We start from the raw sequence: 13,429 nt of genomic DNA, 5'->3' as shown, positions 1-13,429 counted from the left end.
CTTAAAATAAAACCTTTGCTCCTTTTTTCAAATTCAATTTGAGGGTTATGAAGGACTGAAATGAAATAATCCATAATCCGCAATTCAAACCAGAAGGTTTGGAATAGTTTATAACCACAAACAAAAACAAGCCAATTAAGATGGCCTCTTTTTATAACTAGAAGGAATTCCAGAGAGATGTCTTTATCCAATCACAAGTTAACAGCAGAAGAGATACATCTACAAGTTTTAAACTTGCAGTTTTTTACTATTACCGAATGTTTACATCATGCAGACTTCTTGGCCCATCTCCTAAGTTCATACATTTTTCTCAAGACTCAGATAAAATCTCAGCTAATACTTAGTGTGTCTGGTAAGGCTCAGGTTAGTTACAAAGAACTCATTGAAAGATGCTACCAGTAAAGGTAGGTTATTAGAGGCGTTTCACAAAATATCACCCAAAATATGGAGAAAGCATGGTAGATATACATAAAAGACTGCTGAGGATGGAAGATATGAAGACTGGTCATTTATATATAAAGAATGGTCTTTCCTTTCAGTGTTGCTATGGAGGTTGAGACAAATTGTGCAAAAAATTCTCAGCAAGTCAGAATTTGAATAAGTCCATAATGACCTCATGCAACTCATTTCACCTCACTGTGCCTCAGTTTCCTCACTTATAAAATGATGATATGGGCTAGAGTAGGGCAGTATCCTTCTCTGCACAAAAGCCAATTTGCAAAAAAATAAAAATGCTCTGATGGTAGGCTTTCCAGCATTCAAAATGAAAATGGCTTATCGAGTCCCAGTGTAGCTAGATTACCACTTTACCAAATGGAAAAACCTTGGCTGGAAACTTTGTACTGCTTAGGAGCCAAAGAAATGTTAATACTCTGGAATGCCTCTTAAGTAATAGTGTGAAGACAACTTTCTAATCTTCGATATTTGACTTAGAGGGGGCCACATTTTGAAGCTGGGAGTCATGATGGCCATTAGGCTAAGTGGGAATAATCCGTTACCATTAGCTTTGAGTTAACATCCCCTGGACAGCTTATAAAAAAGGATTCTCGGGTTCTTAGGCCCAGGGCCCCCCACAGAATTAATGTCTCAGTGTGGAGGTCTAGACAGCTACATATACTTTAAAGTTCCCCTTTGAAAATTTGAGCCCCAGTTCTTGAGTAGCCTTTGGGAACCATAGATCTAGAAGATTCCAAGGTCTCTTTTGAGCTCTAATGACAAGTCTACACTTGCTTCTGATATCAGATAATCTCACAGATAAATGTCTTTCAGTAACACAGTGATGACAATTTAAGTCTTCAGACTGGATCTTACTCATACATCTGCTGGACTGATTTCAAAACTGAATCCTCACTGAACAGCTCATTTCACTTAATGACCCAATCCTACTAATAGAAAAGTATATTCTGTACTCAGGAGAATAGGACAGCACTTAGTGGGGTAAGGGAGTGGCAAACTTTGTGACTACTGGTAAACAAGGTAGCATGAGGCATTAAAAAAATAAAAAGGAAAGAAAGGAAATAGGGAAGGAAGGAGGGAAGGGAGGAAGGAAGGACAAATCCTACGAAACTGGCTTCATCCAGTTGATGATGCTGGATGTAGATTTTAGAGTAAGAGGGCTAAGTAGGGGTGCAATGAACAATGAGGGAGTTGATGGGTAAATAGAGAGGGAGAGACGAAAGGAGCAATTCCAGAGGTTGCCAGTCCTCTCTGTGGCTTGGTGGAAGAGGCTCAAAGCTCATAACCAGATGGAAAGCAGATGCTGATCTGGCCTTCCACGTGCCCCTACGCCAGCCTTTCTCTTCTGCACTCCACCTACATACAGTGAAGGCAGTGCCAGTGGCGAAACGGAATGCTTAGCTTGTTATCAATCTTCTATGTGTTGCCTTCCACCCCTCCCCTCACCCCCAGCCTATAGAATAATCCCAGAGCCTGCCATCCCAAAGCCTCTTCTCACTGGGCTGCATCCTCTCTGGACTCCCCTTCAAGGTCACTTGTCCCAGCCACCTGGTCACTCTAGTTTAAGTTGCTCAGACTCTCCATGTCCAACATTATTCTACCTCCACACTTTATACCCCCTTTGGCTTTCTCTTCCTGGAAGGCCACGATCATTCACGTCTGAATTCCATCTATTCTCCAAAATTCTGCTCAAGTGACATGAAAGCTAAAAGTCTTCCTTCTCTCATTTCTAAATGAAGTAGTACTCTACCTGAACAGGGATGCGTCTTTTTTCACCTTGTCTTTTCATTATGATTACTGCCTCTCCTGGATGGTAAGCAACTAGAAACACCAGGGTAGATATTTTTGCATCTTCTAGAGTGTCCAACACAATGCCTCCAATAGGTAAGACTTAATAAATATGTGTTCAAGGGATGTGCTGATTGCGTGGCCATTCATTATTTCACTCATTCACCAAAAGAGAAAATACTGTGTGTTTGATATACTGCAAATGCCCTGAAACTAATCAGAAGTTTCTTTTGTGCATTCTATACTAACTTGCTGTTGCATTGCAAAAAATAGATCCTTGTAAAGATACAGAAGATACAAAAGCAGGAAAAACGGATTCTGTGAAATTTGTTGGCACTCTATCAGTAAGCAACAAAAATAATCTGTGTTTAAAAAGACACTTCATAATATTATGCAGTATCATGTAACTTACCTACAGTTCATAAAAATGTGTATTCCTATTCTTAACATCAAGAGTTAGGCTTAATAATGTAGGTTATGGGGCTGACTCCTAAATTCATGAGACTAGGTCTAAGTTATTTTTTTAATGTGGACAAAAGCTATAATTAGCTTGAGATTTTGAAGAACTATGAGCCACAGTGGCAAGGAGGCAACCTCTTTGTCCTATCAATAGACCCAACCAAGTGAAAAATTTCATTATGTACTGGTGCAGCGGGTGCTTGATAAAACAAATATTGTAAGTAAATTCACGTCTATGAAATGCACATTTTATATGTCCTTTGTATGGGCATTTTCTTTCTTTATAAACGTTATTTTTTTTATAAACTGGTACCAGTATCTCCCATGTAGTAAATGAATATTTTACACACACAGTGACTCACATCTTAAGAGTTTTTAGTCAGAATTCACAGCAGGGATCTCTACAGTAAATACCAGATTATCCGAATCACATCATGCCTGCCATCTTTTCTCGTTCCAACTCCCTGACATCAAACCATTATATTAGTTTGTGGAGCAATATGCTCTATCTGGCAAGATACCCTAGTTATTATGGTGAGGCTAAAATGAATTTCATATTCTTTTCATTTTCTTGACTTTGTGTCTCTCATTGTCATTTTGCTAAGATACAGAGATATCCCAGGTTACCTCGTAAGGAGAGAAAAAAAATAATTTCTTATTCAGTTGCAGAAGAAACTGCACAACTTAATCTGATCATTGTGTGGGGGAAAAAATATTTCCAATGACGACATCTTCCTATGTCAATTGATTTTATTATAGATATCATCTCTGCGTGCTCTATTAATACAGCTCTTTCTTCTTCTTTCAAGATTTTAATCTTTGTTGCTCTCACATTTTATTGGTTCAAAATACATGCTGTAAAATCCGTGGCCATCAAATTTTCCTGTGGGCTAAAAATAACCCGTTCCTGTCAGTTAGAATTAGCTGATAAAGAGTGTCAGAGCCTGTTCTGAATAAGTTTGATAACTTCCTGTTTATGCGGCACTGACCCTTGTCTAATAAAGCTTCTTTGCCCTAGAATAAGAGGAGATTCTGCTGCATTCTATTCCTTAATGGCCAGTACTGATTACTTTTGAAAGCCTTTAATACATTTCCCATATTAGACATGAACAGATGTCAGGTATGTTGCCAAAGGAAATTTCTTTTATGCAATCTTGGCTTGTTGTACAATAATAGCCCTTTCTCAACATGGGAAAAAATTACAGACCCAACTAATTTCCCTGACAGGGGAGAGTTACATATGTTTTCCACTTGTAGGTTTTACGACAAGTTTACAATTTTGCCAAACCTGGAACTAATTGGGATCATTTCCAAAAGCGGCCCCATAAACCCCCAAAAGTGTGGAGCCATTTGAAAAGGCAGTCAATGACGGTTTGCTCTTGCATTTTCTCCATTTTGGTCAAAGGAGGGGTAGGGGGAGTTAGATTGCAAAATTATTTCATTTAAGTTGCTTAAACACTTACTGTTTCATATCCTCCCAGTTTTTGAGCAGCTTGAAACATAGTCCAAAGGTTAACTGTTAGAGGGACAATAAGTATTTAGATAAGCATTGCATTAACATATTTCCAAGAAATGTCAATTAAAACATTTTGTTTTGTTTTGATTTCAATGAGAAAGAGAAAAAAATACTAGTACCCCAGAGAGCTAAGTTCTCAGGCAACAATTTACCTAGGGCATTTAACACAAGGATACATTATTACCGTTTGAAATATTTCTTAAGAAATAGTCTCAAATACAGAAATCTTTCTACTTCGAGGATAAAGGACAACACAGTTTTAGTACTGTGGCCATCAGCCAACAAAGGAAGCGAAGTTACAGCGTCCTTGGGAAAAGTGTGGGATTTCAAAATTAGGGTTGGTCTTGTTCAACCCTTAGAAGCCATTGATTAAATGGTAATATATAATGCTTCCTTCAGATACGAACTTTGCATAATCAAGAAATAACAGCCACTTTAATACATGATTATTTTTTAATAGAATGTCCGATGGCAGCACTATATTAAGAACTCATACAGTATTTCATTAGCGCGTGGTGCCTTGTAAAGAGTAGGAAAACAACTATTTCACCCTGGAATTAGCAGTGATGTTACACATCAAAGGGAAGGAAGGTACTTATTCACAGAAGAATGGAGTCCTCAGTCCTAGTCCCTAACTTATCTGTGTGATGTTACAAATATGTGCTTTTTTTAAAACAGATTTCTCTTGCAGGTTTGCATGCATTTATGCTGCTAAACAACTATGCCAAATTGCTGCCAATCCTGCTCGTTTGTCCCAGACATCACGGAATGGGACTGCTATGGATGTGACTCTTTTACAAGGGGGAGAATTGAATTTCAAGTCATTCCCTGGTAAGGGAAATGAAGAATAAAATTAAAATTAAAAAAAAAAAGAAGAAATGGCTCTTTGACACAACACTTTGGAAAAGCCTCACTGAACCTTGCACTATTTCAAAGCTATCAAGAGCCCTGCCTCGGCCTTGATTTAATCTGAACCAATGCATAATGCAACAAAGCTGTTCATAGTACATTAATTTTACTTCTATTTCAAGCACCCAGTTTTCAGACAAACATTGTAATCATTCGTAGTTATATAAGTTTATAATGGCTGCGAGTGCTCTCTTGCAATCAGTGCCAATTGCTATTAGGTATGTAAACTGTTATGTAAAACATACAGGTTTGACATTCTTCATCAGGATGACACATGGTTTTAACCTAGGCAGATGCGTTTGGAGAAAATACGATTTCAAGCTAGGGGCTCATTGCTTCGTGTGCCACAAAATCCAGACAGATGCAAAATATATATTCAGTTGTGAAATCAGGGCCGGATCTGGGTTTCTTCTCTTTTTCTATGGAATTCTGCTCAGCTATGCATTTCCTTTTCTACTTAAAAATTTATTACGATGCTTAAAATGTGCATGTCAAAGTAGTTCAAAATTGGGCTTTCAGTTCAAATCTGTGTCTTTCGCATTTCCTCTGAAGTCAGGTTTTTGTTATCTCTTAACAAATTTGGGGCTTAGGAAATATGTTTTCTCTTTCAGGTTGTTTTGTCCACTGTTAAATGTCCTCCTCTTAGAAGCTGTCTTTTCACAGGCAACATCTGTGCCTGATAAAGAGACGTCATATTATTATCTCAGAAGAAAGGCGTGACAGACACTCAAGATTGACAAAACAGAAAATGAGAAACTTTCAACATGTCTATTTCCAGTCATAATCAGTGGATTCAAGCCTATAAATATCTCACTGCAACTGTCCCAGAAGGGAACAATGTAGCGGAAAGAGGCAGGGAGAAAAATTCCTGGCCTGAATGATTTGTAGATTTAGTATAAACACAGAGAGCATCATCCGCAGATTAGGATTTCAACATAATCCTGAGTCAAAATTGTTTTCCAGTTTAAAGAATATGAGCAGTGTTGATATTTCAGAAATGAAAACAAGCATACTTACTCTGTTTAAAACCTAAATAGGGTATTCGCTCTATTGGTGTCTTCCTTTCTTTCATGTATTTATAAAGCGCCACCAGGAAAGCCTGTTCATCTGCCCTGCACTCTTCACCAATGGCAACCTTTGGTTTTTCTTCATTTGAGACTTTTTTACAGTTATTATGGTTATTCTTCGGCTTGGACAAGGCTGACCTGGCCTCACATTTCACCTGGAAAAGGAGGGAAAATATGCCACATCAAATCAAGTACAGCCACAGGATGTTTACAAAGACACAGCCAGTGACAGCTTTCACTGTGTGGGAAGGGTGAATCAGTAAATTAGCCTTGTCCCCAAGTACCTTTTTAAAGGCAAAGCTCCATGTGAATGGTCTCAGACCATGGCGTTGTAAATTTCTGTAAAGGGCCAGGTAGAAAATAGTGCAGACATTTGGGCCAGAGAGTCTCTGTTGGAACTACTCAACTCTAGCACAAAAGCAGTCACAGACATATAAGTGAATGGGTATGGCTGTGTTCCAATAAAACTTTATTTATAGAAATAGGTGGTAAGGAGGTCATGGTCTGCCCAACTGTGCCAACCTCTGTTAGAGTCCTTACAAGAATGTTGATATGAATTCAGAAACAGTGTTTGCATCTGGCTGGACCATTCTTTTGCCTCTTTATACACTTTATTTTCCCAAGGGGCATCAACTGTTAATGTCATTGAACAAAACCCTGTCTTCTTAACATATAGTCCCATATTTCAGACTTGGTATCAACATGAAGAAACGTTACTTCTTTACAGTAAACTTATCTTGTTGCTACTGTTTCCAGTAACCTGAAAAAATACATCGACGCCAACAACTGCTGGCATCAAGAAGACCAGCAAGGTCTCTACTGTATGTCACCTGAGGGTGAGGCCCAGATGCACCCTCAGTAGGTAACAAAAGGTCCTACTCTTTAATGAGGGTTTCTTGCTTTTATGTCAGCTCTGAGAATGAAACAGGAGATGTTAACTTGGCACAAAGGCAAGAGTAGAGGTCAGCTAAAAACCGAAGAAGAGTTAGTAGAAAGAACCATAATTAAAAAATAAATGGCGGTAAATGTGCCAGATGTTCTTGCTTCCACACTCTAGGCGAATATGGAACTCGGCAAAGTGAGTGGCTAACCTAATGTTCCTTCCCCACTGCCATGTTCTACAAGAGGCCTTTGATGGTTGTTAAATATAATGCTAAGTTGCTGAGCTATTTTAATTGTAAAAGGGGGAAGTACAAAGGGTCAGACTTTGAGTTCAAGTGTGCCCGTGGGGAATGTGTACATTCCAATATTCTTTACATCTCCAGATCTCACATTGGAGAGAAGAGGGCTGGGGAAATGTTACGAACAAAAATGCCCCACATATTCGACATGGTTTTCCATTCCAGATTTTTGAGCCCTCTTTTTCTTTCCCTTCAGAGTCTCCTTCCCAGGCATTAAGAATATAAAAGGCTATGCTTGTTTATAAAAGGGAATGGTATCCTCCTGTGCACACAGGTTTTCTTAAGTTTTTTCTCTTAAGTGAATATACGAAGTTAGTATCATTAGACTGGTTCTGGAAAAATGAAACTTCCTGTACAACTCATTCAACCAGGCCCCTAGATAAGATTATAATTTTCAAGGGGTAAGTGGAAATGGGATTAAATATTTTTCCACATAGAATTTTTATTCACAATATTTTCAAACTTTACTACTTTGTCACATTATGTTAAGGCGAGCATCCTGTGAAAATTTATGTTGTCATCAGTTTCCGCTACCAAATTTTTGATGGAGTCTAAGGTACTGATGAAATCTTATAATTTAATGGTTTTTGAAATCATAAAATCATTCCAGTTTTTATCTGGATTGCCCCTGGTCTTTTGTGAGTGTGTATTATGTAGCCAGGCTCCATTCTAAGCTTTTTTTAGGTATTATCTCATTTTATGCCCATCACTCTAATGAGGCACGCTATTATTCTCATTTTAGAGATGAAGGGACTGAGGTACACAGGGGATGAGTAACAGGTGCAAGATCACATCCAAGTTGGTAAGTGGCAAATCTGGGATTGAATTCTAGGGCCTGTGGTACCAAACACTATAATTTATTGACACTTCTAAAAAAATTAAATTGATAATCAGAACACACTTCCAATTAAAGGCATATCTTATTACTTGGCATTATAACACCTACAGCTTAGAAATGTGATCTATCAAATGAGGAACAAAAGATAAAACTAGGTGGTTTCCAAAGTATTAAAGCACTCCATCCTTCTATTGTATATCGAGCAAAGGGATCCACTGAGTCCTGACAATGAGCTGGATACGGTACTGTGGGCCTCACTCGTAACAATCATAGATAAAATAATAAATTAGTTCCATTTTGCATTTGAAGAAAATGGAGCTCCATGAGAGGAGGTATTTTGTTATTTGGCCCATGGAGGGGTAGGGGCGGGATATGAACTCTGTCTCTGCCTCACTCCAAATCCCAAAGAGCAGTAGATACAAGATTTGCATATAAAACAGGCTGAGTCTTAAATGTGCGGCAATAATGGACCCGTTACATATATTATTAGGTCAGAAGCACCACTATTAAGTGAGTATGAGGTTTCCCTCTGTGTCTAGATGGCAGCCTACCCTTCTCTCTCAAGTGTGCAGAGACACCCAGAAACAGTGGGAGAGCATGGCAGACATGCACAAACCCTGCCAGAGTCATTCGGGCTCCCTGCTTAGTAGAAGAGGCTCCTGGGAAAGCCAGGTTGCCACCTCCTGAACCCCATCCTGACCTCCATGGGCATCCCGGCAGGTCTCTCCTGGAAGGGCTGGGGCAGGGGCCCACACAGGCTTTGAAAGAAGTGAACAGTGGTTTCCTTTCTCAGACTTGCTCCATACATTTCTTCAGTTAACATAAAAGCCCTTTTGGCTGTTTCTGCATAGGACCTGGTCTAGTTACTTTCTATATTTTTTCACATTTACCCCAAATATTCTCCTTTAAACTTAACATTTTAAGCGGCTGCAGTATTAAAAAGGAGCTAGTCTTCATGTTGACCTTGAGAATGCCCCATTTTTTGATGGTGACAGTTAATGACTCAATCTGTTTTTCCAACCTGAACACCTTATACTTGTTGAGTTCACTAAGAGCTTTGGGGTTTGTAAAGTGATTGAGGAAGCGCTAATTAAAGAATCCACATTTAATGTTTTCAATGAACCACCACCTATTTGATATTAACCACATCCTTTCTCTGGCCTGAGTTGTAACTAATCCAGCCTTCAACTGGGGCAGTGAGATGTGATGAACCAGCAAGAAAGAAGAAGCCACAGTCTAATTTGGATTTAGTCCCTGACTTGCTAGGAGACCCTCATGTTCTTCCCCAGTGAAGCAGGTAGGATAATCCCTGGGAGTCGCTCTGAGGGCCAAACTGGATGAAAAATATTGAAAATAATAAAAAAATATTACATTTGTGAAATATCAAGGGGATGTTCGTGATTTAAATGTAAAAACATATGGCACACCATGGCTTCCCTTCTTTGGTTCCTTTTAGAATCCAACCACCTGTTATATACTTCTGGCCTTTTGAAGGGGCTTACAGAATGTGAAGAGTCATTTGCCTCTTGTTGGTGGAGGCTTTCCATTAGAGGCCTGGACTGAGAAGGATCTTCTTGCACAGATTATCATATGGAAGGGCTAGGCCCACCTCTGCTGCCATGATATGAACCTAGGGAAACAGCAGGATTTGGTTGGATGGTTTCAAGACATCTTCAGAGAACTGGTAGCCTCTTCCCCATGTGACTTTTGCTGTCTGTGGAAAGCCATGAAATTCTCCATCTCATAGAAAATAGTCTTGCAAAGCTGGCTTTTATGTTCTCATTGAGAGAGTGCAACTTTTTGATGGCGACAGGCAAATGACTGAAACTGTTCTCCCAGCCATGCACACAACAGATCCAGCAGGTTCTCCCTGCAGAGAACTTAGCTGTGTGCACAAAGCTGGGATTTATCCATAGTTAGAAATGGTCTGTTTGAGACACTTTTGCAAAACCCACTCACATAGGTCTTGGTCATAAAGCCAAACTGTCACTTGAAACACTGCTTCTAGTTCAGCAAGTGATTGGATGGTCACAGGCCATGGTCTCTATTACAGTGATTCATAAGGAAAGACCCCTGTAAGACATAAATGCCTCTCTCGTGGTTGTTCTGGGCCCAGAAGTGGCTTGTTCATTCTGTAGAGACTTTACATCTGTCTGTTGGTGCCAAGAGTCAAGCCCACCATAATTCATCCCTACTAGTCTCTTTCTTCTAGTAGAAGTGATCTTGCCTGGCCCATTGTAAGCAGCCAAAGCAAAATTATAATCCAAGAGTCTGAGGAGAGCTGGGTGATTAGGTCAGTCCCCAGGAGCTCACTGCAGCATGATACCCATGAACTCATCATTGAAACCGCCAATGGGACAGTGACCCACCTCCTTGTAAAGATACTGAATGAAAGCATTGGTGCACGGGGGCAGAGAGGGTCACTTGAAAACCCAGGTTTGACTGCTATCCCTCCTAAGAAGTCAGTGAACATCAAATACAGAGCAGACTTGTGTACTCTTCAGTTTTGTGGATCCTAATGTGAGTCCTGAGCTGCCTTTCATGGTGAGATATATTGGAGGTGCTATTCTTTCAGATCAATTTGTAGGAGTTTCGTAAAATTCCCAGAGGCATACTTCATTAGTAGCTCCAAATGACATGGAAGGAGCTTCATCCTGCTGGACTCAGGTACAGAACATACTGGGGTAAACACATGATGTCACCTTTGAGGAAGGGGGCGGGGCGCCAACAGGAGACACCGACAGTGCAAACTCTGCCCACTGTGAAGATCCTAAAACTGTCTTGCTCCATTCTACAGTATCTTGCAAACCACATCACAGGCAATAAACTGCTCCTGCTGACATTCTCAAGACTACGGAGGCTGATAGGCAGTTTGAGGGCTGAGATGTCTAAATTACTAGAGAGTGTCATTCTTGGTACCCACGTGCACTCATTTGCAGAAGGTTAAATGAGCAGAACAAAAATAACTTTAGGGAAAGAAAGATCTGCTTTTAGATAGAAAATACACATTTCTACTGGTTGATCTCTTTTTAACCCTTTGCATTCTTGGAAGCAAGAAGAAATCCTAACCAAAAAGTCCTCAGAACTTCCTGATATAATAATTAACTGCTAAAAATAAGATTTATAAACTGTGAATGTTTCATATTTGCTTCCATTGCATAGGGAAGAGGTGTGGCACACGCGGCAGAAAAATAGTAGACTGTCAACCCAGAACCGAATTCATGTTTTTCTACAGCAGAATCTTCCAAATTCACCACTCATAAAAATGGTCCCATTTTTATACACTTAGTCCTTGGATTTGGAGACATAACATCAGTTGAAATATGATCTTCAATTCTGTGTCTTTGGCACAGAATCAACACCTAAGCATGAATACCCAGTAAACAGACCATGCAAATCTGACCACCCGCCCACCAAAAGTCAAAAAGGTAAGTCTAAAAATATGAAGTGACAATTCCCTCTTCATGGTTCTCAGTCCCTCAGGTGTGCACTTTCAAGATCCCACGGAACTCTTAGGCAAAATGGGCCTGGGCCCAGAAAAATAGTATAGAATTTTCATTTTCCTTCTGCATTACTGGAGATCTTCAAAATGAATATATAGCTATATGTGTACCTGTAATTATTTTGCTATGAAGGTAACTATCTTCAGTTTTAATGTAAGATAAATTAGAGGTGACTGAAAAAAATCACTAAAAAGCTTAATTCTAGCCATTTCTAATTTCATCCTCTGTTAATCTCTGGAACATATTTAGATGAACACGTTCAGAAAGAGGATGGTTCAGCTTGGTCTATTTTTGACACAAGCAGAGTAAACTATGTCATTGTGTCACCTACTATGAAATCTCAGCTTAAATGACGTGGGTGCTTAATCATCTGTCCTTTACCCAACAGGCCAGCCTGGGAGGTGGGAAGTCTTTCTGTTGACTAATCAAAATGCCTACGCTCCCCGCTCCCCCAGCCACACAGGGGAGGGGAGGTGGGGGGAACAGACACAGAGGGCTGTGAATACCAAAGTCATTCTCCACTGGAAACAGCCACCAAGACATAAGAACAGAGAGATAAAGAGAAAAAGGAAAAATAAAAAGATGCAGCCAAATGGACACTAAGGAGCAAATGACCGTACCTTGGCAACAGCTTTGCCGTCGGAATTGTTGTTAGAATCTTTAACACCACTGAATGAATCTCTTCTCTGTGGGCATGTCTTCTTTTTGCGTGGTCTGCCTTTAAGGTTTGGCGCTGAAAACAAATGAAGAGCAATTGATGTACATTTTCATATGCATGGGTTTCCTTATGAAAGACCAAGAGTCTTAATACAGTGGTGCCCTCTAAACTGTTCAGAGAAACGTACACATCTCATTTAATGTTCCTCTCTCTGACGAGCTGCATCTTGGGACACTGTACAGTTCTGTACATGCTTCCCCAGGCGAATCTACTGCACTTTAACATGTCTACTTAGTATAAATAAAACAAAGCTCTCAGCTCTCAGCTCTCAGGGACAATAGTAAGGAAGAAAAGGCACTTCCTATTGTTAGAAGAGAAAAGTCTTGCGCTGAAAGACAACCCGAAGCCAGGCTTGGAGGTTAGTCTTTGTTTTTGTTTTGTGTCTGGTTTTCAGAAACCTAGGTGAAATGCCAGCCCATTATGGAATCATAGTAATGTGGCATTTGAAAACCTCTCTCTTCAAAAGTAGAGACATGGGGATTTTCTTAAATTATGATACAAATAAGTTGATATGATACAAATGAATAGAGAGAGAGCTATAGAAAGAACATTCATGGTTAACAATCTGAAAGGTATTCTTACAAGTATTTACTAATAATATTACGACCAGCATGTTTCACATCTCAACAAATCGGGCAGATACATTTAAATCAGCATGCTCTCTTTTTCCTTCTCAATATAGTAAGATCTCGAGGGTTATTTAACATAACTTCCAAAGATGGCACTGGGGTTAGCCTGATTCCGTGAAGATTATACTTTCTTAAAGCCACAGACAAGATGCAAAGCAAAGTCCTATTTCATCCTTGATGTTGAACTTGAATCCCTTTAAGATCCGTACAGAAAGCAGGGGAAAAAAGGCTGCTGTTTATCTAGTGCTCGGACTGCCCGGCATCAGCTTTCATATTTAGCTTCATCAGTCACCCAAGTAAAGCAAAATTAAAACAAACTGCTAACCAAGCAGGCTCGAACAATTCCAAACTATTGAATTGTACCC

The 13,429-nt window shown here is 39.7% G+C and overlaps 1 protein-coding gene across 3 annotated transcripts in view; it reads right to left on the bottom strand.

The window, feature by feature from the left end:
- Window positions 1-13,429, bottom strand: part of ARID5B (AT-rich interaction domain 5B) — a 177,154-nt gene that overhangs the window by 31,326 nt on the left and 132,399 nt on the right. For all 3 annotated transcript variants that reach the window (XM_029931738.1, XM_029931739.1, XM_029931740.1), the window contains 3 exons: window positions 12,338-12,450; window positions 6,146-6,350; window positions 4,167-4,219 (listed from right to left, as the gene is read on the bottom strand). In XM_029931738.1, coding sequence (XP_029787598.1) covers window positions 4,167-4,219; window positions 6,146-6,350; window positions 12,338-12,450 — 371 coding nt within the window. The remainder of the gene's footprint in view (window positions 1-4,166; window positions 4,220-6,145; window positions 6,351-12,337; window positions 12,451-13,429) is intronic.

This window comes from Suricata suricatta, chromosome 2 (genome assembly GCF_006229205.1).
Source record: "Suricata suricatta isolate VVHF042 chromosome 2, meerkat_22Aug2017_6uvM2_HiC, whole genome shotgun sequence".
Classification (NCBI taxonomy): domain Eukaryota; kingdom Metazoa; phylum Chordata; class Mammalia; order Carnivora; family Herpestidae; genus Suricata; species Suricata suricatta.
Note: the sequence above shows the minus strand (reverse complement) of the source record. Positions and strands in the feature narration are given on the sequence as shown.